General features: G+C 54.3%; 2 protein-coding genes across 7 annotated transcripts; both read right to left on the bottom strand.

Moving 5' to 3' along the window:
• Positions 1-205: 205 nt before the first annotated feature.
• Positions 206-6978, bottom strand: LOC104012197 (aldehyde dehydrogenase family 3 member A2). 2 transcript variants are annotated; one of them, XM_087752329.1, is made up of 10 exons: positions 6817-6978; positions 6074-6305; positions 5890-5975; positions 3404-3612; positions 3154-3271; positions 2894-3035; positions 2535-2701; positions 1928-2027; positions 829-1064; positions 211-681 (listed from the first exon to the last, which is right to left on the bottom strand). In XM_087752329.1, the coding sequence occupies exons 1-10, from the start codon at positions 6976-6978 to the stop codon at positions 655-657; spliced, it is 1479 nt and encodes a 492-aa protein (XP_087608455.1). In that variant the 3' UTR covers positions 211-654. The 2 variants fall into 2 exon arrangements, with proteins under 2 accessions (XP_087608454.1, XP_087608455.1); XM_087752328.1 differs by having other exon boundaries at positions 206-1064.
• Positions 6867-22309, bottom strand: LOC104021563 (aldehyde dehydrogenase family 3 member A2-like). Of its 5 annotated transcripts, XM_087752324.1 has the most exons (15): positions 22134-22309; positions 19547-19628; positions 18693-18767; positions 18356-18540; positions 17044-17217; positions 16301-16532; positions 16117-16202; positions 13631-13839; positions 13381-13498; positions 13121-13262; positions 12762-12928; positions 12155-12254; positions 11056-11291; positions 9902-10025; positions 8675-9583 (listed from the first exon to the last, which is right to left on the bottom strand). In XM_087752324.1, the coding sequence occupies exons 5-14, from the start codon at positions 17203-17205 to the stop codon at positions 9945-9947; spliced, it is 1533 nt and encodes a 510-aa protein (XP_087608450.1). In that variant the 5' UTR covers positions 17206-17217; positions 18356-18540; positions 18693-18767; positions 19547-19628; positions 22134-22309; the 3' UTR covers positions 8675-9583; positions 9902-9944. The 5 variants fall into 5 exon arrangements, with proteins under 5 accessions (XP_087608453.1, XP_087608450.1, XP_087608449.1 ...); XM_087752323.1 differs by lacking the exons at positions 18356-18540; positions 18693-18767; positions 19547-19628; positions 22134-22309 and adding an exon at positions 17717-17865; XM_087752325.1 differs by lacking the exons at positions 18356-18540; positions 18693-18767; positions 19547-19628; positions 22134-22309 and adding an exon at positions 17332-17642.
• Between the last annotated feature and the right edge of the window lie 346 nt (positions 22310-22655).

The raw sequence follows: 22655 nt of genomic DNA, 5'->3' as shown, positions 1-22655 counted from the left end.
TAGGGCAGAGTGTGGCCACAGCTCAGAAAGCCTTTGTTGTCACCTTAGGTAGCCTTTGCACACCTGGAATGGCTAAAGATAGTTTCCCCTGCAACAAGACATCACCGATTCAGTTGTGAGTCCTCTCGAGGACGGGGTGCTGGAGGTTCTTAGAGGCTCTTTCCCTCTGCTCTGGGCAGGCTGCTGGGGACAACCAGCCTGGACTGTCCCCATCAGTTAAACCCACATTTTGTTAGGCTTATTGGTGGTATGAGACAGCTTTCTATGGGGATCATGTGAGATGTTACATAGATAACAGGCTCAGTAACAACTAACTTTGTTTTAATACCCTTGTGACAAACAATTCCCCTGTACCCAAGAGCTTACAGATGGGCTCCTGTTTGCAAAGCAGGGCAGATGCTGCCTCCTTCCATCCGCTGCCACTCACTGCTGAGGCATGACCAACAGTGAAGGTCTGAATCAATTCCTGTGTTTCAGAAGGAGCTGAAGCTTCCAGCAAAGAGTTCCTCTGCTTTAGGTGTGTTTCATTTGCTTCTACCTCTTTAGTGCACTGGCTGTCTTAGAAGAAAAGAAATTGCAGCAAAAAACCGTTCAGCGCTAGGACTGCAGGGAGTGAGTGGTGGGTTACAGGTCCAGTGTGCTGCTGATTGCTGATCAGCGCTCTTGTCCAAGGAACACCAACTGGAGAGGCACAGAAACAAGGCTGAGTCCCACAGGGAGGGAGCAGAGCCCAAGGCAATGGGGCGATGCAGGCTGAGACCAGGTAGGGGCTCAGGGGACAGAGCAGGGAACACGCACCCATGCAGACAACAGAGAGCCAAAACTCACCACTGCCACCACTACTGCCACAATCCCCAGCAGGGCCAAGACGACCAGTCCCACTCGGCCCTTGTTAAACCGCTTCAAGAGGAAGAACTTGGCCCAATCCACCTTCTTCTGGCTGCCAGGTGGGTACCGGAGTTTGTTCGTACCCTCCATCTTCAGGTCCTTGATCAAGCAGGCGCGGCGGTGGGAGAAGGTCTCAAAGCTGTGCTTGCCGTGGTAGGCACCCATCCCGCTGTTACCTGAAGGACACGACCCAGGCAGGTCACACCACGGGCTCAGCCACTCAAACCTTTGGCCACTTGAGGCCATCAGCAGGGCAAGAAGCAGCACAGGAAAATTCCACTTGCTTGCCAGCTGCACTGCACGTTACCTACCCTGCATCTGTCCTGCTGCACCTTAAAAGCACAACTTCTCCTCTATATTCCTGCAGAAAGGACCCCTGTTCCTTCCTCTCTACAGCACTGCTCAGTCTCTAACATGTCCAGCTGTACTCCAGCCCTCTTCTTCCCCACCCCGATTCCACTACACACTCGCCAGTACTTCGCTGCGTCCCTGTGCCTCCGAGCCCTCTCCACCTCTTCCCCTGGATTTAGCTCCCTCTCAAAGCACCATGCCAAGGCCCCGAGATCCGACCAGCGCTGTGTGAGAAGGCTTTCCTGAGGAGTCCTGCAGGGTGCGCCTCCGTTTTCCAATTCCAGGACACCACGTGCCGTTCACAGCAGAACGCTGCTGGTTCACAGTCAGCTTGTGAGCACTGTAACACCCAAACCCTCTCCTGCAAAGCTCCCGTAGGCTCCTCCATAACCTCTTCCGATTCTCCCCAAGCTGAAGTCCTACCCTGCCTCCTGCAATTACTGCTAATCACTCCGAGCACAGCTAATGTTTATAACGCACCTTTCACATCAGTCTGCACTAAACGCTTCAGTCTTCCCAAAAACACAACCAAAGGTTTCTCTCTTTTGGCCCCTTTCCTAAGGTACCCCCAGAATTTATTGTTGAGATCTGCGGTACCAAGGGGTGCTTGGACACAAACCAACTGCTCCTGTTCCCCGGGTTACACCGCGCATCAAGTCACAACGCTTAAGGAGCTCCAGCCACTTACCGACACCACCAAAGGGTAAGGTTGAGAGGAAGAAATGCATGATGACATCGTTTCCAGTAACACCCCCACTGGAGGTTTCCGAGATGACTCTCTTGATTAACTGACAAAAGAAAAACACCAAACAGAACGCTACAAAGGCCCAGAAGAGGCCAGAGCATGTAACCGAGCGGGACCGCGAGGGGAGCTATGAGCCAACCGGCCATCGTGTTCATTTCCTCTGACTGACGACTCAGACAAGCCCTCTCCATTCAATGTTAACTCAAAGAAAGTGGGAAAGTTCAGAGGAGGGATGTGAAAGCTGGCAATCTGGGACCTTGCCTCCCTTGCAATATATTAAAAGTAAGCCAATTAATCAAGAAAGACCACACGGCAACCAAGAGGAAATTCAGCCTTTTATCCTTCTATTTCATAAAGTCATGCAAACGCAAAGCACTTCAGCAGGAGACTGGGAGCTTCCACCAACTCTGGGGACACTCACGGTCCCCCGTGAGGCAAACGCTGCCATTCACAAGCAAAGAGGAGCCGACACGGCTGTGCCTGGGACTGGCCACGTTCAGGATGCGACTGCACAGAGACGCCTCCGCGGGGGAGCACAGCCCAGACCCACCTTCTTGTTGTTGGAGAAGACATACAGGGCAAGGGGCTTCTCCCGACGGTTGATGAATTCAATGGCTTCGTCCACGCTCTTCACGCTCAGAATGGGAAGGACCGGGCCAAAGATTTCCTCCTCCATCACCTTTGACTCCGGAGAAACGTCCGTCAGGATAGTCGGTGCTGAGGCAAACGGGAGGGCACGAGACAGCGTGAGCAGGACAGAAGACGTGGTCAGTCACAGGACCTCGTCCTGGGCACTGCCTGCGTTCAACACACACCAAGCAAGCCACAGACACACACAGCCCCCCCAAAACACACCCACTACCAGCAGAAGGTCCCACCCTCCACCGCCCCAACAGCTGCCAGAAGCACCTATGAAGCAGGAGGCTTCATCAGCCTCTCCCCCGTGCGCGACCTTCTGCCCTTCCAGCAGGCCCAGAATCCTCTGGAAGTGACGCTTGTTGATGATCCTTTCATAATCCGGAGACGACTTCACGTCTTCCCCGTAGAACTCCTGCCAAAGGGCACAGCAGAACCTTCACAAACTCCGCAGCTCCAGGCCTGCAGCTACAAAACTCAGACCTGGGCTCTAACGGGGACAACTCCCACAGCACGAGGAACTCCACACTCACCTGCAGAGTCGCCTTGATCTTCTCCACCACCTCGCTTTGGATGGATGGGTCGCAGAGGATGTAGTCCGGGGCGATGCAGGTTTGCCCACAGTTCATGTACTTCCCCCACGTTATCCGCCTACGGGAGAAAAGGAGACGGTTCCTCCACGGTCCGTCCCTTCCAGCACCCACGGCCCGCCTGATAGCGCCTGAGCAACACCCGCAGTCTGGGGACAATCAGCGGCCCACCCAGGCCTTGCAACAGCCTGACCTGCAGGCGACGGCCAGGTCACAGTCCTTGTCGATGTAGCAGGGGCTCTTCCCGCCCAGCTCCAGGGTGACGGGCGTCAGGTGCTTGGCGGCCGCTGCCATCACGATTTTGCCCACTGCCGAGTTCCCCGTGTAGAGGATGTGATCGAATCTCTGCTTCAGCAGCTCTGTCGTCTCAGGTACTCCTCCAGTGACCACAGGGTACAGCTCCTGCAGGGCAAACAAGAGCCTCACAGTGACCTCGATTTGAAGCAACTTCAGTATTTTATTTGATATTCAATACCAAGGGAGCAGCTCTGCAGGGGGCAGACTCACTTGTGAGCTCCATTAGGATCTGGACAAAGGGTAGTGCTAACAGAGACAAGCTCTGCTCCTTCCCTGAAATGAAGTTTCACTTGCCATATTGCGCCACATGAACCAAAAGAAATGGAGGTTGAGGCCAGGGCTGAGCCAGGCCGTGGACCTACTCCCACACATTCAGACCAAGGGCACACACGACCACCAGGCTCTCCTGAGGGCTGTCTCCTTCCTCAGCTCTTGCCCCTCGCCTAGAGAAAGCACTAACTCCCCGCAGGAAAATGCACAGCGGGGCCCTGCTGTCAGAGCAACAGCCTCAGTGACACGGCGCAACGGACGTCAGACACGCGGAGGAGAAACATCACCTCCCGCTACGAGTGTGGTTCAGCAGGACATGAAAACACGGGATGTACTGCCACTGAGCCAATGGCACCCAATTCTCAGGAATCACAGAATGTCCTGAGTTGGAAGGGATCCACAAGGATCATTGAGTCCAACTCCTGCCCCTGCACAGGACAACCCCAAAAATCACACCGTATGTCTGAGGGCATTGTCCAAATGCTTCCTGAATGTTGTCAGGCTTGGTGCCGTGACTACCCCCTGGGGGAGCTTGTTCCAGTGCTCTGCCGCCCTTTGGGTGAAGAACCTTTTCCTAATGTCCATTAAACGTCTCTGCTTTGTCTATGCCCCTGTTTGTGAGCTAACCATGCTCGTGAAGTAACGGGCCAATGTTATTTCTCACCTGCCTTTTGTTATTTATATATTTTAAAAAGCCCTTTTTATTGTCCTTCACAGTACTGGCCAGCTTCAGCTCTAGTTGAGCTTTGGCCATGTGTATTTCCTCCCTACAGTGGCGAACAGCATCTCTGTAGTCCTCCCGTGTCGCCTGACCTTCCTTCCACTGGTCACACATTTTCTTTTTTTGTCTTAGTTCCAGCATAAGATCCCTACTCAGCCAAGCCGGCCTTCTACCTCGCCAGCTTGACTTCCGACATTTTGGAATTGCCTGTTCCTGTGCTCTTAGGAGGCGGTACTTAAAAAGTGACCAGCACTGATGGACCCCAACACCTTCCAAAGCTTTTTCCCCACGGGACCTTACTAAGTAGTTCCCTGAGCAGCCTCAAGTCAGCTCTCTTCGTATCCAGAGCTGAGGTCCTGCTGGCGGTTTTCCTCCTGTTACCATAGATTTTGAACTTGACTGCTTCGTGGTCGCGGCGGCCAAAGCAGCCACCAATCGGCACTTCACCCACGAGACCCTCTCTGCTAGTAAGCAGCAGGTCGAGGAAGGCACCTTTCCTCGTCAGTTCTCCTAGTGCTTGTATCACGAAGGTATCATCCAGATGCTTTAAGAATCTTCTGGACCTGCTTGTACGGGCTGTGTGGTATTCCCAGGTGACATCTGGCAAGTTGAAGTCCCCCATAAGGACAAGGGCAGATGACTTGGAAGCATCCCTTAGTTCCTTAACAACAACTCATCCGTGTTGTCATCCTGGTTGGGTGGCCTATAGTAGACTCCCATGACGACACCCGCTTTATTTGTCTGTCCCTTAATCCTTACCCAGAGGCTCTCAACCGTGCCATCGCCAATTGCTAGCTCCATGCGTTCCAGCCGCTCCACTACATACAGTGCCACCCCCCTGCCTCGCCTGCCCTGCCTATCCCTCCTGAGGAGCCTGTAACCATCCGTCATGGCACACCAGTCACAGGACTCATCCCACCAGGTTTCGCTTATGCCTATGACATCGTATCTCTGGCACTGGGCCAAGGCATCTGGCTCCTCTTGCTTGCTCTTCCCGCTGCGTGCATTTGTGTAAAAACACTTCAGGAAGAGCCAGGCACCGCCAGCATCCAGTGCAAGCTTGTGCTTACCTAGAGGCAACCCCGGCACAGTGTCCGAGACGACAATTATTGCAGTGAGAACTACATGCACGCCTCTTTACAGGGTCGTGAACGTTAAAAAGCCTTTTGCGTTGCAGCAACGTTACGTAGGTTCATTAGGTTACGCAAACGCGGGAAGAATATGTCAACAGGTCTCTCTGCTCCACGAGTACTTCAGCCCTCCCTGTAGCTCCTGCTTATGCTCCTTCGCAGGGAGCGGGCAACTCATTTGAGTCTAACCTGCAGGAGCCCTCCAAAAGCACAGCACATCTTTCCTCAAGACAATCCCGTCAGGCACGGGGCCACACTCACCCGGTCGAGGTACTGGGGAAGGATAGCAGCCACCAGCCGAGCCGTGTTCTCGCTGATCTCTGACGGCTTCACCACCACAGCATTGCCTACAAGACAAACCCAGCGGGGCCCCTCAGCCCTCGCGCTCCTCTCCCGCCTCCCACCCACGGCCCCACGAAGGACGGGGGCTCTGGCGGGTCCCCACCTGCTGCGATGGCCCCAATCAAAGGCTGCATGACCAGGACAAAGGGGTAGTTCCAGGCCCCGATGATCAGCACCACCCCCAGCGGCTCGGGGCAGATGTAGGCCTCGTCCCGCATCGTCAGCAGGTTCTTCTTCACAGGCTGAGGGGCTGCCCAGGACGGCAGCTTGTCCATGGCCAGGGCCAGCTCCCCCAGCACGCCCAGGATCTCATGGCTGTACGCGTTGGACGCACTCTGCAACGACAGGCAGCTTGGGGAGGGGACGGCAAAGGCACCCACCTCCCGCCCCCACCGCGGCAGCCCGGGGAAGCAAGGTAAATTCTGCTGGCCCCAAGCGTCTGCCGGGGCAGGTACGGGTAGTGCTGCCCCAAAGGATCCCTGACAGAAGATGGTCAGCCCGGCTGCATGGGGCTCAACATGCAAAAGAAGCCAAACCTGACAGCCGGGACCTGCCTTCGCAGTCCCGCCTCAGCCTAGCTCCTTCTTAGAAAGGGTGGCAGCAGACCTTGGCGGGACACAGCGAGAACCACGACAGCGGGGAACATCAGCAAAAGCCCTCTGGCACTACAAAGGCACCCACCTCCCGTGGCAGCCCGGGGAGGCAGAGCAAGCTCAGCTGGGACCACGGGGGACATCAGCAGAAGCCATCTCGCATGGCAAAGGCAGCCCTTGGCATTGCTGCTTTCCTGAGGGCTGACCACTGTCCGTGCACGGCAGAAGGGAGAAACCCCCCACCGACCCTGACCTTGTGCAGATCTGCCTTGATGGCTGCCAGGATTTCCTTCTCCTTCTCCTGCACCATCCGCTCCAGGGCCTTCAGCTGCTGCATCCTGAACTCCAGTGAGCGGCACCGGCCTGAGTTGAAGGCAGCCCTCGCCCGCCCAACGACCTGCTGCATCCTCTCCATGGCTGCTCAGTGCTGCGGGGAGAGAGCAGCAAAACCCAGCTCACTATGGGGACATCAAGGGCTGCTCAGGCCTGGGGACACTCAACGTGGGGCCACCTCCAAGAGATGTCCCACCCACAATAAGGCTGGGAGACGTTCTCTTCCTTGGGTGGCCTCCTGCTCCCGAGGTGACTGCTCAGGGCTCCCACCCTCCCATTTCCCATCCTACCTGCGCAGGGTCCACCAACGGAGGGCACCTCTCACAGCAGCCCAGTATCTCTGGGCATGGCTCGGGCACAGGGCTCTCTCTAGAGACAAAATACCCTGTACCCAGATATATCCTCACGCTTTGAATACGCAAGCCCTGGATCACTGCGTTCAGCCGTGACAGTGACTCAGCCACTCATGCAGGATTGCGAGAGACCACGTAGCGTTGCCCACGTTCGGTGCACAAGGCCAGGGGAGTGCTTTCACATTCCGCAGCAGCCGTCGGAACCCAACAAACGCAGCCCACACTATTGTCCACATCTGAACCTACCCACAACGGACAACGCCTGCAGGTGGGAGGCAATCAGGACGGATTTGCACAGGACAGGAGGAGAAACAGTCCAGCTCCTCCGCAGCTCCCAGCACCATCTTGCCCCACGCCCTGCCTACCTCTGGGCACCTCTTCAGCAGCCTGCCTGCGCTCCCCTGCCAGAGCTCTGGGGGATCCTTCCCCACGAGCGGGGAGGTCATCGCTCTGGGGACCTGCGCTCCTGCGCCGGGGCACAGGCACCTCGTCACACATGCGTGACATTCAGCCAAGCCGTGGCCAGAGCCGGGAGCGGCAGAGGACAGGCAGGGTTCCCCGGGAGACTGCAGGGACTTACCATGCTGGCTTTATTATTTAAATTCTCAGTGTTTATTTAGTACTTGCAAAATAGATCATTAAAAAGGCTTAGCACATGGATTTTCACAAGACATGAAGAAATCCCACCTATTGCACAGTAAATATAATTTTCTGCCCTATATTAATTGCATTTAATAATAATGTTTAAATTTTCCTTATTTAAACGTTAGTATTTCTAAGGTCCTTTCACCTTAAATTTCTCCAGCATCCTCTCCCCAAGCTAGAACAAGCCCCATGTTATCTCCCAGTGCAAGATTATAGCAGACCCAGAAGCTCGAACACAAAGGAGTACATGCTCTTTCAGTAATTTTTTACCCTTGGAGGAATTGGACCAGGAACGTGTTTGTACTGGTTTTGGCTGGGATGGAGTTAATTTTCATCACAGTCACCAAATTTCTTCATAGTAGGATGGCGCTGTATTTTGGATTTGTGACCAAAACAGTGTTGGTAACACACCCGTGGTTTAGCTGTTGCTGAACAGTGCTTGCACAGCGTCAAGGGCTCTGTTTCTCACACTGCCCTGCCAGCACATAGGTGAGGCTGGCAAGAAATGGGGAAGGGACACGGCTGGAAGAGCTGACCCCAACCGACCAAAGGGATATTCCAGACCATACAACGTTGTGCTCAGCGAGAAAAGCTGGGCGGGGAAGAAGAGGAAGGGGGGGAACACTGGGAGTTATGGCGTCTGTCTTCCCAAGTCACCATTACATGTGATGAAGCCCTGCTTTCCTGGCAACATCTGAACATCTGCCTGCTGAGGGGAAGTAGTGAACAAATTCCTTCGTTTGCTTGCTTGCACGCCCAGCTTTCATTTTACCTATTAAACCTTATCTCAACCTCCAAGTTTTCTCACTTTTACCCTTCTGATTTTCTTCCTTATCCCACTGCAAGGAGCGAGCGAGCGAGCGACTGCATAGGGCTTGGGTGCCCCCCGGGCTAACCCACAACAGGGTACTTTGTGATTCCCACTTCTCTAAACAGGCTTGGAAGTTCTTTTGTACGAGCGTAAGATACTCTTACCAGCAAACCGCAGACAGTGCAGGTATCATCTTGGTAATTTTCTAACTGCCAAATAATTGTTGCAGGCACACAGTGAAACCCAGAGCCCCAAAAAGGGTGTCAGCCTGCATCCCCTGACCAGCTGTGGACAATTCTGGCTCATAGGGATCCATTAATATTTCCCCTCAATTAAAGTGCCAACCTCACTAGATTTATTCATAACCATCACTACTGGTGAAACACATCAGCCAGCACGGCCTGTCTCAGGCTCGTCACCAAGAGGCTGCTTGTTCGGAGCACAACAGAAGAGAGACCATCCCGAAAACTGCAGGGAAAACACTGTCAACCCAATCACAGCTGAAACTTAAGCTCCTCTTTGTCACTGAAGGAAGGTAAGCGGTCTGGTGCAAGACACAGTGTGCGCGTCCCTGGAAGCGGCGCTCTGCGTGGCAATGGGGTGGAGGTGGAGACTGGTATTTCTTGCTCTGCAGTCCTCCTTTTGAGAGCTTGTACCCACTGGTCCCTCTGTTTCAGCATGGCTTTTTAGCAAACAGGAGTCCGAGCCTTCTCTTCGTTAGTGCCTCTCTAAGGCTACTCTGTGTGCTTGACAGCTCACTGAAATAACCCAGTACAAAAGAAAACCATGACTTCCCAGCTTAAGGAAACAGACACAAAGCGAGTACTCAGAGTATGACTTGCACATGGCGCCTTCTCCTCTCTTCAGTAGTAAACCATCTGTGAAAGCAAAACACAACACCAAAGTCCTGTGAAGGATTTGCCGAAACAAAACCAACCCCCTTTCCAGAACAGCCTGAAGCAAAGGCCCTTCACTCAGGGTGACGTCCCCAGGGTCCAGCTCGCCTGCCTCCTGCCCCCTCGGCATGCACTGACTGCTGGTTCTCTTGGATGCTGTATGAGCTCCGAGCACTGCTAGGGAAAGCACTGCTCTCTGGCTTCAGGGGGATCCTTCTGCAAGCCCCACATTCACTACTCTAATGAGGCTTTGCCTGATCTCTAATCAGGTCTAACACAGGAGAAAATAAAGGCTCCTACCTCACAGTGACAGCCACAGCACTGCTCTGAAACCTGCTCCTCCTCACCACACACTGAGCCAGCCCAGCCTCTGAACAGCCAGCACAATCAAGAGAGCTTTTCTCTTCAGCACAGACTGGTGATTCTGAGAAAACCCAAATGATTTCAAGATGCCGTGAGTTTCCCCCTCTTTGCTGAGAGGGCATTCACCTAGACAGGGCCTGCCTCCCTGGCTGGTGCTTCAAGGCCTGAGCCAGTTGTTGGCTCTTACCCCTCCTCCTGGACTCCGATATGCAGGCAGGGTATTTCCCCCTGTTTGCTGGGCTCCTGCATGTCTCCTTGCAGTGGTAACACCACAGAACAGACTGAAGGGCAGAGTCCTGATCCACCCTGCTGTCTCCTGTCCCCTCAGTGGCTGCTCCCTTAAGCCTCCGGAACCCCCAGGATGCACAGTTGAGCTTTGCAAGGAGCAGCCAGCGCAAGCTCACAGAGTGCCTGGTCCGCCAGCCACGGAGAACCACCAGCGATCACACTTGGAGTTTCAGATCTTATCCTCCCACCTCAGGAGGCATCTCGAATCCTTCGGCCAGCACCAGCAGGCTTCTGCCTCCTGCAGACAGGGAAGGACATCCCACCCTTCTGCACTACCCAGCCAGCAACAGGGGAGGAAAGGGAAATAACTGAGCTAAGGTCAGATGGGGGCCGCACCTGGGCAAGGAAAAAGAGCTCGTGGTAGCCCTAGGCTTTAGGGCACAGCCTCCCTTCCCCAGGGCCCTGCAGCACAAAACTGCAGCCCGCTGGGCTAAGTTGTGGAGCAGCTCACAATGCTGCTGAACAAAGCCCAGGAATCAAAATCCCTCTGAAGAGACCTGTCCAAAACGTACCAACCTCTGCCTCTGGAGGGAGCTTCTCACAGGTGTCACCCACCAAGGCAGAGCAACAAATAATAGCACAGCAGCCTAGGAGATTTCTCCGAGGACGTTTCTATTCTACATAGCACTTGCAAGAGTGAGAAGCAGATCTTGATAATTTCAGGTGGGACAGATATCATAAGTCTCAAGACAGAAAAAACAGGACGGACTCTAAGAAAGGACTGCAGTTACAAAGAGGGAACTTGCAGAAGATCAGATGAATTGCACATGCACTCGTGTAGATGGCAAAGAGCCAAAGCTCACCTTTATCACCACCGCTGCCACAATCCCCAGCAGGGCCAAGACGACCAGTCCCACTCGGCCCTTGTTAAACCGCTTCAAGAGGAAGAACTTGGCCCAATCCACCTTCTTCTGGCTGCCAGGTGGGTACCGGAGTTTGTTCGTACCCTCCATCTTCAGGTCCTTGATCAAGCAGGCGCGGCGGTGGGAGAAGGTCTCAAAGCTGTGCTTGCCGTGGTAGGCACCCATCCCGCTGTTACCTGAAGGACACGACCCAGGCAGGTCACACCACGGGCTCAGCCACTCAAACCTTTGGCCACTTGAGGCCATCAGCAGGGCAAGAAGCAGCACAGGAAAATTCCACTTGCTTGCCAGCTGCACTGCACGTTACCTACCCTGCATCTGTCCTGCTGCACCTTAAAAGCACAACTTCTCCTCTATATTCCTGCAGAAAGGACCCCTGTTCCTTCCTCTCTACAGCACTGCTCAGTCTCTAACATGTCCAGCTGTACTCCAGCCCTCTTCTTCCCCACCCCGATTCCACTACACACTCGCCAGTACTTCGCTGCGTCCCTGTGCCTCCGAGCCCTCTCCACCTCTTCCCCTGGATTTAGCTCCCTCTCAAAGCACCATGCCAAGGCCCCGAGATCCGACCAGCGCTGTGTGAGAAGGCTTTCCTGAGGAGTCCTGCAGGGTGCGCCTCCGTTTTCCAATTCCAGGACACCACGTGCCGTTCACAGCAGAACGCTGCTGGTTCACAGTCAGCTTGTGAGCACTGTAACACCCAAACCCTCTCCTGCAAAGCTCCCGTAGGCTCCTCCATAACCTCTTCCGATTCTCCCCAAGCTGAAGTCCTACCCTGCCTCCTGCAATTACTGCTAATCACTCCGAGCACAGCTAATGTTTATAACGCACCTTTCACATCAGTCTGCACTAAACGCTTCAGTCTTCCCAAAAACACAACCAAAGGTTTCTCTCTTTTGGCCCCTTTCCTAAGGTACCCCCAGAATTTATTGTTGAGATCTGCGGTACCAAGGGGTGCTTGGACACAAACCAACTGCTCCTGTTCCCCGGGTTACACCGCGCATCAAGTCACAACGCTTAAGGAGCTCCAGCCACTTACCGACACCACCAAAGGGTAAGGTTGAGAGGAAGAAATGCATGATGACATCGTTTCCAGTAACACCCCCACTGGAGGTTTCCGAGATGACTCTCTTGATTAACTGACAAAAGAAAAACACCAAACAGAACGCTACAAAGGCCCAGAAGAGGCCAGAGCATGTAACCGAGCGGGACCGCGAGGGGAGCTATGAGCCAACCGGCCATCGTGTTCATTTCCTCTGACTGACGACTCAGACAAGCCCTCTCCATTCAATGTTAACTCAAAGAAAGTGGGAAAGTTCAGAGGAGGGATGTGAAAGCTGGCAATCTGGGACCTTGCCTCCCTTGCAATATATTAAAAGTAAGCCAATTAATCAAGAAAGACCACACGGCAACCAAGAGGAAATTCAGCCTTTTATCCTTCTATTTCATAAAGTCATGCAAACGCAAAGCACTTCAGCAGGAGACTGGGAGCTTCCACCAACTCTGGGGACACTCACGGTCCCCCGTGAGGCAAACGCTGCCATTCACAAGCAAAGAGGAGCCGACACGGCTGTGCCTGGGACTGGCCACGTTCAGGATGCGACTGCACAGAGACGCCTCCGCGGGGGAGCACAGCCCAGACCCACCTTCTTGTTGTTGGAGAAGACATACAGGGCAAGGGGCTTCTCCCGACGGTTGATGAATTCAATGGCTTCGTCCACGCTCTTCACGCTCAGAATGGGAAGGACCGGGCCAAAGATTTCCTCCTCCATCACCTTTGACTCCGGAGAAACGTCCGTCAGGATAGTCGGTGCTGAGGCAAACGGGAGGGCACGAGACAGCGTGAGCAGGACAGAAGACGTGGTCAGTCACAGGACCTCGTCCTGGGCACTGCCTGCGTTCAACACACACCAAGCAAGCCACAGACACACACAGCCCCCCCAAAACACACCCACTACCAGCAGAAGGTCCCACCCTCCACCGCCCCAACAGCTGCCAGAAGCACCTATGAAGCAGGAGGCTTCATCAGCCTCTCCCCCGTGCGCGACCTTCTGCCCTTCCAGCAGGCCCAGAATCCTCTGGAAGTGACGCTTGTTGATGATCCTTTCATAATCCGGAGACGACTTCACGTCTTCCCCGTAGAACTCCTGCCAAAGGGCACAGCAGAACCTTCACAAACTCCGCAGCTCCAGGCCTGCAGCTACAAAACTCAGACCTGGGCTCTAACGGGGACAACTCCCACAGCACGAGGAACTCCACACTCACCTGCAGAGTCGCCTTGATCTTCTCCACCACCTCGCTTTGGATGGATGGGTCGCAGAGGATGTAGTCCGGGGCGATGCAGGTTTGCCCACAGTTCATGTACTTCCCCCACGTTATCCGCCTACGGGAGAAAAGGAGACGGTTCCTCCACGGTCCGTCCCTTCCAGCACCCACGGCCCGCCTGATAGCGCCTGAGCAACACCCGCAGTCTGGGGACAATCAGCGGCCCACCCAGGCCTTGCAACAGCCTGACCTGCAGGCGACGGCCAGGTCACAGTCCTTGTCGATGTAGCAGGGGCTCTTCCCGCCCAGCTCCAGGGTGACGGGCGTCAGGTGCTTGGCGGCCGCTGCCATCACGATTTTGCCCACTGCCGAGTTCCCCGTGTAGAGGATGTGATCGAATCTCTGCTTCAGCAGCTCTGTCGTCTCAGGTACTCCTCCAGTGACCACAGGGTACAGCTCCTGCAGGGCAAACAAGAGCCTCACAGTGACCTCGATTTGAAGCAAATTCAGTATTTTATTTGATATTCAATACCAAGGGAGCAGCTCTGCAGGGGGCAGACTCACTTGTGAGCTCCATTAGGATCTGGACAAAGGGTAGTGCTAACAGAGACAAGCTCTGCTCCTTCCCTGAAATGAAGTTTCACTTGCCATATTGCGCCACATGAACCAAAAGAAATGGAGGTTGAGGCCAGGGCTGAGCCAGGCCGTGGACCTACTCCCACACATTCAGACCAAGGGCACACACGACCACCAGGCTCTCCCGAGGGCTGTCTCCTTCCTCAGCTCTTGCCCCTCGCCTAGAGAAAGCACTAACTCCCCGCAGGAAAATGCACAGCGGGGCCCTGCTGTCAGAGCAACAGCCTCAGTGACACGGCGCAACGGACGTCAGACACGCGGAGGAGAAACGCCACCTCCTGCTACGAGTGTGGTTCAGCGGGACATGAAAACACGGGATGTACTGCCACTGAGCCAATGGCACCCAATTCTCAGGAATCACAGAATGTCCTGAGTTGGAAGGGATCCACAAGGATCATTGAGTCCAACTCCTGCCCCTGCACAGGACAACCCCAAAAATCACACCGTATGTCTGAGGGCATTGTCCAAATGCTTCCTGAATGTTGTCAGGCTTGGTGCCGTGACTACCCCCTGGGGGAGCTTGTTCCAGTGCTCTGCCGCCCTTTGGGTGAAGAACCTTTTCCTAATGTCCATTAAACGTCTCTGCTTTGTCTATGCCCCTGTTTGTGAGCTAACCATGCTCGTGAAGTAACGGGCCAATGTTATTTCTCACCTGCCTTTTGTTATTTATATATTTTAAAAAGCCCTTTTTATTGTCCTTCACAGTACTGGCCAGCTTCAGCTCTAGTTGAGCTTTGGCCATGTGTATTTCCTCCCTACAGTGGCGAACAGCATCTCTGTAGTCCTCCCGTGTCGCCTGACCTTCCTTCCACTGGTCACACATTTTCTTTTTTTGTCTTAGTTCCAGCATAAGATCCCTACTCAGCCAAGCCGGCCTTCTACCTCGCCAGCTTGACTTCCGACATTTTGGAATTGCCTGTTCCTGTGCTCTTAGGAGGCGGTACTTAAAAAGTGACCAGCACTGATGGACCCCAACACCTTCCAAAGCTTTTTCCCCACGGGACCTTACTAAGTAGTTCCCTGAGCAGCCTCAAGTCAGCTCTCTTCGTATCCAGAGCTGAGGTCCTGCTGGCGGTTTTCCTCCTGTTACCATAGATTTTGAACTTGACTGCTTCGTGGTCGCGGCGGCCAAAGCAGCCACCAATCGGCACTTCACCCACGAGACCCTCTCTGCTAGTAAGCAGCAGGTCGAGGAAGGCACCTTTCCTCGTCAGTTCTCCTAGTGCTTGTATCACGAAGGTATCATCCAGATGCTTTAAGAATCTTCTGGACCTGCTTGTACGGGCTGTGTGGTATTCCCAGGTGACATCTGGCAAGTTGAAGTCCCCCATAAGGACAAGGGCAGATGACTTGGAAGCATCCCTTAGTTCCTTAACAACAACTCATCCGTGTTGTCATCCTGGTTGGGTGGCCTATAGTAGACTCCCATGACGACACCCGCTTTATTTGTCTGTCCCTTAATCCTTACCCAGAGGCTCTCAACCGTGCCATCGCCAATTGCTAGCTCCATGCGTTCCAGCCGCTCCACTACATACAGTGCCACCCCCCTGCCTCGCCTGCCCTGCCTATCCCTCCTGAGGAGCCTGTAACCATCCGTCATGGCACACCAGTCACAGGACTCATCCCACCAGGTTTCGCTTATGCCTATGACATCGTATCTCTGGCACTGGGCCAAGGCATCTGGCTCCTCTTGCTTGCTCTTCCCGCTGCGTGCATTTGTGTAAAAACACTTCAGGAAGAGCCAGGCACCGCCAGCATCCAGTGCAAGCTTGTGCTTACCTAGAGGCAACCCCGGCACAGTGTCCGAGACGACAATTATTGCAGTGAGAACTACATGCACGCCTCTTTACAGGGTCGTGAACGTTAAAAAGCCTTTTGCGTTGCAGCAACGTTACGTAGGTTCATTAGGTTACGCAAACGCGGGAAGAATATGTCAACAGGTCTCTCTGCTCCACGAGTACTTCAGCCCTCCCTGTAGCTCCTGCTTATGCTCCTTCGCAGGGAGCGGGCAACTCATTTGAGTCTAACCTGCAGGAGCCCTCCAAAAGCACAGCACATCTTTCCTCAAGACAATCCCGTCAGGCACGGGGCCACACTCACCCGGTCGAGGTACTGGGGAAGGATAGCAGCCACCAGCCGAGCCGTGTTCTCGCTGATCTCTGACGGCTTCACCACCACAGCATTGCCTACAAGACAAACCCAGCGGGGCCCCTCAGCCCTCGCGCTCCTCTCCCGCCTCCCACCCACGGCCCCACGAAGGACGGGGGCTCTGGCGGGTCCCCACCTGCTGCGATGGCCCCAATCAAAGGCTGCATGACCAGGACAAAGGGGTAGTTCCAGGCCCCGATGATCAGCACCACCCCCAGCGGCTCGGGGCAGATGTAGGCCTCGTCCCGCATCGTCAGCAGGTTCTTCTTCACAGGCTGAGGGGCTGCCCAGGACGGCAGCTTGTCCATGGCCAGGGCCAGCTCCCCCAGCACGCCCAGGATCTCATGGCTGTACGCGTTGGACGCACTCTGCAACGACAGGCAGCTTGGGGAGGGGACGGCAAAGGCACCCACCTCCCGCCCCCACCGCGGCAGCCCGGGGAAGCAAGGTAAATTCTGCTGGCCCCAAGTGTCTGCCGGGGCAGGTACGGGTAGTGCTGCCCCAAAGGATCCCTGACAGAAGATGGTCAGCCCGGCTGCATGGGGCTCAACATGCAAAAGAAGCCAAACCTGACAGCCGGGACCTGCCTTCGCAGTCCCGCCTCAGCCTAGCTCCTTCTTAGAAAGGGTGGCAGCAGACCTTGGCGGGACACAGCGAGAACCACGACAGCGGGGAACATCAGCAAAAGCCCTCTGGCACTACAAAGGCACCCACCTCCCGTGGCAGCCCGGGGAGGCAGAGCAAGCTCAGCTGGGACCACGGGGGACATCAGCAGAAGCCATCTCGCATGGCAAAGGCAGCCCTTGGCATTGCTGCTTTCCTGAGGGCTGACCACTGTCCGTGCACGGCAGAAGGGAGAAACCCCCCACCGACCCTGACCTTGTGCAGATCTGCCTTGATGGCTGCCAGGATTTCCTTCTCCTTCTCCTGCACCATCCGCTCCAGGGCCTTCAGCTGCTGCATCCTGAACTCCAGTGAGCGGCACCGGCCTGAGTTGAAGGCAGCCCTCGCCCGCCCAACGACCTGCTGCATCCTCTCCATGGCTGCTCAGTGCTGCGGGGAGAGAGCAGCAAAACCCAGCTCACCACGGGGCCTTCCTCCTACAGATGGAAACTGACCTTTCCCACAAGCACTGCACACACTCTCAACCACCAGCTGCAATCCCACCTCTCCAGCTTGAGGGCCAGTATCTGCCATCACTCAGTCCTACTTCTACCGTATTCTTCTGAAACCTTAAATAATTTGCTGCAGTTTGTGATTTAGAAAAGTTTGGAAAGGAATACGGAGAGCAAACGTCGGTACAATAGCAAGGGTGTCACTCAGGCAGCCGCAGGGCAGACCCTGGCAGGGGCGGAGGCCAGGGCAGGCAACCTTTCCCCGCGCCCCGGCGCCGACGGCAGGCCGGGGGCAGGCGGCCCCTCCGAGGAACCCCAGCGACCCCCGAGTGCCAGCCGGGCTGAGGCGAAAACCTCGACCGTGGTGTCCCGTCCCGTCCCGTCCCCTCCCCCCCGCCCCGGGAAGGGCCCGGAGCCCCCGGGACCCCGCCGCGCACCCGGGGCCTCCGCTCGCCTCCGCCGCTTCCGCCTTCCGCTCACGTGACGACGACGCGCACCCCCGGGGGTGGAATGGGAGGGGCCGCGGAGCCACCGCACCCCACCCCATCCCCCCCGCGGGGGCGCAGAATGGAAGCGGCCGGGGCGCGGCGCGTGTCCCGGGGCTGGGTGGGCGCGCGCGCGGCCCGGGACGGTGCAGCAGTAGCAGCAGGAGGCGGAGCAGTGCAGCGGCCCCCAAGCCGTCCCGCCCCGGGCACCGGTTTTCTGGCCGCAGGTTAACAGCCGGCCCCGGGGGAGGAGAGCGCGGAGTGAGGGCCGAGCGGCCCCGCGGCGCTGGGTGGAAGCGGCTTTGCCGGGCTGCTGAGCCCTCCCGCCGGCGGGCAAGGGGGTTGCAGCCGTGGCGTTGCAAGCCGTATCGCTTGATGCGGAGGCAGCAGCAGCAGGCAGGAACCAGAGCAGCGTCCTTGAGCCGCAGGCGTGAGCTTAGAGAGCAGAAGAGATCAGGTAGTTTGGTATGAACGTAAGTTGAGAGGAAAGAGGAAAAGACCCGAGCGAGGTGAAGAACCTGAACCGAGCACCCCCGGCTGCGGTAGCCAGGCAGGGCCCCCAGGAACAGGCAGCGGCTGCACCGTCAGTACCTTGATTCCCACCGTTAGGGATGCTCCTTCCCTCATCCCAGTGCCTCCGCTTCTGTGGGCTGCGTTGCAGGAGTGCTGGCTGCCCGCAAAGGCTGCTGATCCCCCGTGGGCTCCCCCGGGAGCTCTGCCGAGCTGGGGGCGAGACTGGGTCTGGCACAGACTGTGTCCCAGCAGGTTGTGAAATGCTGACAGACGTGGGGCAGAGAAACGCATTGCGTGAGAACTCGGGGATGGGGGGCAAAGTCCCGCTCGGGGTTCCTTATCTAAAGAGGGTAAATGCCACCGGCAGCTTTACCCCTCGGTTTTTCCCTGCAGAGCAAATGCTGCGTGAACTCACTGAGTGCTCCTCTTCGGGTGACATTTCTGAGCCCAAGTGCTGGTGAAGGGCTCATGGTGCCCTTCTGGCAACCTCCTGCTCAGGTGGGAGGGAGAGACAAGTCGGTCAAGGAAAACTGGCCAGCAAGCACTGAAAATGCAGGTGGTGTTTTGTAGGAGGCAAAGCAATCAACAGGAATAGCCTGGCCAGGACAGTCGAATTAACCTTGATGCAGCACTCGCATGGGAAACAAGCCAAAAAAAAGCAGGGAAAGGAGCTGAGACAAGGCTGGGCTCATTCCAGTTAGAAATAGTCTTGCCCCAACTTGTTCTAAGAAATGCAAGGGGATTATTTGAAAATTACTCCCGTGTTGTTGACACGCTCTTACACAGACCATTTATTGCTAATGCTCCTCAGCTGGGACTCTGCCCAACTAAATCCCTGCCCACCACGCACCTCTGTGACATGCAGGGCCGGCAGCTGGGTGCTCGTGCCCGGGAGATGGAGCTAGCACGGAGCACACGCTCCCCCCCAAAGTTTCATGACATTTTCCCGGATCAGCATGGCTCTCCCCCCCCCCCCCCCCAACCACAAAAGCTTGGCTTTCGTGAAGTCAGTTGGCTTTGCTAACAACTCACGGGCTGCGGCTCAGCCAGCACGTGAACATTTCACAAGCTATTGCACAAATCTCAGCAGTAAACAGAAAAGAATGACAAGAGTAACTGCCAATACTTGCATGCAGGAGGCAACATGTGAAAGAAAAACAGGCTGGGCTTGACAGGGCCCTTTGCACTGTGGTATATGAAAAGGAGCTGGGTTTGCCTTAAAGAAGATGCAGGAAGGAGAAGTGGGAACTTTCCTCGCAGGAGCATTACCTGATGCAAACACGCTCCCCTTGATCCTGTTAGCATCCTTGCAGGCAGGGCAGGTTGGAGCTCTGTCCAGGCACCACACTGTCTGGAGGTCCAAGGAAAATTAGATAAGGAGTTAATGCTACTGCAATCAGAGGAAAAGTCTTTGAGCTCTCAGCGTGGAGTATGACATTGTGCCTGAGCAAACAGTGCTGCAATGCATCCTCTGCAGGCAGTGCACCCACCAAGGGATGTCTGCAGGAGCAGGGAGATGGTTATTTACCTACGTTTTCCAGAGTGACCATTCTCCAGAGTCTGTAAAATTCTCACCCTTCAGCCCAAGGGTTTTCATGCCAGAGCAGTGCTGCTTCTGCTTGGCGTCACACACAGGAGGCAAACATCCCAGCTCCCAGTTCATCCCAGTGGCCAGCAGGCTGGTACTGTGCCACACTTTCGCAGAAAACCTGGTCTTAAGGCTCCTTGGTTTTCACGGAAATGAGACAGCAGCAGCGTGGCTGCATCCTGGGAGATGGGCCCTTTTGGTCCTTGTCAGGGACATCTTTTAGCCAATTATGGACAGAAAGCAAGGCTGAGGGCCTTTTAAGTATTGCAAAATATCAGTTGAGTCTCCTTGGAGCAGCTGGGCAAGACACGTGGATTTCAGGGAAGTGTGGGATCTCGACTGAGATGGAAGAATACCCCAGACAGCACCTGATAAAACGCACGGTCTGCAGCGTGCTCCCCACGCCTAGGAGCTGACAGTATTTTCTATTTTTATTCAGTCACTAAGAAACAATAAAGAAGGGAACTATTTATGGGAAAGTAATTGAACTCCAGAGGAATCAGGAGGTAAGCAGTGCTGGGGGTGCTCTAATCCCCAGGGCTATACTTGCAGCAGCAGGAGAGGTTTTACTGAGCAGGCTCCCCTCTCCCCGCCATTCCTCGCAGCCCCTTGCTCTCACTCCCCTCTTGGAGTCAATCATAGCGAGGCACCGTGGTGAGACAGGCTCCTGCCCTGCCCTGCCTTTGTCCTGTTCCTTGCCCTGCTCCCAAAAGCATCCAGCAGAGCCTAGGGAAGGAGGACTTTGGTTTAGAAGATAAGCTGTGCAGTATTTGGTTTCAAGAGTCCACCAAATAACACAGCTAATCAATAAACATTTTTTTTTTTAGCTCACACACCACAGTCACAGAATTTCAAGTTTTTAGCTAGGCTGATGACCCTCAATTTCTGCTTAAATGTTTACCTAGTCTGTTGCTCCAAGTGTTTTCTAAAAGTCACACAATCCAGCCAGTGGCACAAGATGGGCAGATACAGAAGCACAAACAGCACTCAATCATAAAAGCGGGTACAGAAGATTAACAACAGGGAGAGGTTTTAAGGAACCTACAGGAATAAATGCCGCTCAGTTCATTTATGGCATCACTTGTTTTGAAAGCTGTGGCTGATCTCACATTTGCAAGAACAAGATACTGTGTCGTACAGAGCCATGGTCTGTGGGCTGCATTGTAGACATAGCTGGGGCCATGGAAAATGTGAAAGCGACACAAAGAAACAATGAAAATGATTGGCACAAAGACTGCAACAAGACTCAACAGCACCACTGGCATTTAGTTTGCTTTCAGCCCAAGAGGAGGGGGGAGCCTGCCACACACAAAAGCCTATTGAAAAGGTGTTTGTCTGAAGAAGCAGCGCCAAGACTTAGTTAGACTGGGCTCCAGCTGACTTGAAGACCTCAAGAGAGGGGTTACTGAGCTATATGGCACTGATCTACAGAAAGGAGGAGCTATGTGGGCACTTACTAAAAAGCCACAGCCAGGGCTATGGCTTGGGTTGGGCAGGGAAGTTCAGGATAAAAGGAGATTTCCTTAAAGACTTAAAAGGCATCCTGGACAGTCAAAAAATAGTGGCAAGCAGAGATCTGAGCAGACAAAAAAGTCAAAGAATCAAAATTTAAAAAAAAAAAACAAAACACATAAAAAATAGGAGAGGAAGCAGGAGTCAAAAAGGAGGCGGGTCACAAGTCAGGTCACAAGCCAGCCTATCTGAATTTCAAAGCCTCAACAAGCTTTGAAAGCAGCAGCATCCAGCTTTACTTGCTGTAGATGAAAAAGCAAGCTTCCCTTTTTGGTGCAGCTGGGCCGTGCACTGCACAGTGCTGTGACACCAGTGGATCACAGCAGTTACTGCCTCTGAACCCAGAGGTGACAGTGGTAATGCCTTGACGTTGCTGTACGAGAAAGCAGCAAGAACTATGCAGAACCTAGCGAGTCCCAGGAACAACTTGCACCTCTCAACTGAAAAACACCTCTCAGAAAAATTCACAGTATCTTAGGTGCAAGTTGAATTAATGAGATTTCATTCTCTGTATCAGAGGAAGGGCTGAGAATTCCACTTCTTGCTTATAAAAAGTAGCAAGTGTCAGAATCAAAACGTGTTTTACATTCCTCAGTTGACATTATACACTATGGAGAGAGTGGAACAAGTATGAAACATGGTGCTCTTGAGTAGATGCTAGAGAGCTGAACTAGAAAAGCAGCACATCAAATACCTCCTTTCAAGTTCTATCTTTCAAAAGGCTTAAAAAAAAAAGTGTCTGGTAGAAACAAGCACCTGCTGTTCAGCGCGGAGAGCTGAAGACAGAGGACAGCTTCAGGATCTTTGTGGAATGAGCTTATGCAGAAAGACAGGCCATGGACATTGGTCTCCTCCTCCTGAGAGCAGCAAACAAGAATAGCCCTTTTCTTCCCCTCCTGTTTGTGCAGCTGTAGTCTTGCTGGCAAAGAGTGGAAGGAGAACGAGCTTGAATCCTGAGGAAAAAAAAGAAAACCAACAAAAAACCAGTGAGTTCCTGGGAACAGCAGCCTATCTCCTAGACTTGCGCATTAAGGCTGTTGCTTTGTTCCTAGATGCATGTTCAGACATTTCATTAGCATTCCCTGCTCACTCCTTCCTCATCCTCTTTTATCATTATGTGCCAGTCACAAGTGTAGGGTTTTTTTAAATAATAAATTGGGAAAAGTTTGATAATACAACTAAGAAAAACAACAGCCACGTACCAGCTACCGCAGCACACCTCAGCTGGGGAGAGGGTATTAGCTACAAGGTGGACAAAGCCTGTTTTTCGTCAAGTTT

Source organism: Nipponia nippon, unplaced genomic scaffold, assembly GCF_047370975.1.
Source record: "Nipponia nippon isolate SJK-2023a ecotype South Korea unplaced genomic scaffold, ASM4737097v1 scaffold_15, whole genome shotgun sequence".
Taxonomy (NCBI): Eukaryota; Metazoa; Chordata; class Aves; order Pelecaniformes; family Threskiornithidae; genus Nipponia; species Nipponia nippon.
This window is presented reverse-complemented; position numbering and strand designations above follow the sequence as displayed.

Coding starts and splice junctions, on each gene's coding strand:
- LOC104012197 (XM_087752328.1), bottom strand. CDS start 6,978: ATGGAGAGGATGCAGCAGGTCGTTGGGCGGGCGAGGGCTGCCTTCAAC. Junction 3,272..3,403: donor GACCTGGCCGTCGCCTGCAG/GTCAGGCTGTTG, acceptor TTTCTCCCGTAG/GCGGATAACGTGGGGGAAGT. Junction 1,065..1,927: donor CTTACCCTTTGGTGGTGTCG/GTAAGTGGCTGG, acceptor CGTGTCCTTCAG/GTAACAGCGGGATGGGTGCC.
- LOC104021563 (XM_087752324.1), bottom strand. CDS start 17,205: ATGGAGAGGATGCAGCAGGTCGTTGGGCGGGCGAGGGCTGCCTTCAAC. Junction 16,203..16,300: donor GATTGGGGCCATCGCAGCAG/GTGGGGACCCGC, acceptor TTTGTCTTGTAG/GCAATGCTGTGGTGGTGAAG. Junction 13,263..13,380: donor AGATCAAGGCGACTCTGCAG/GTGAGTGTGGAG, acceptor GCCCTTTGGCAG/GAGTTCTACGGGGAAGACGT.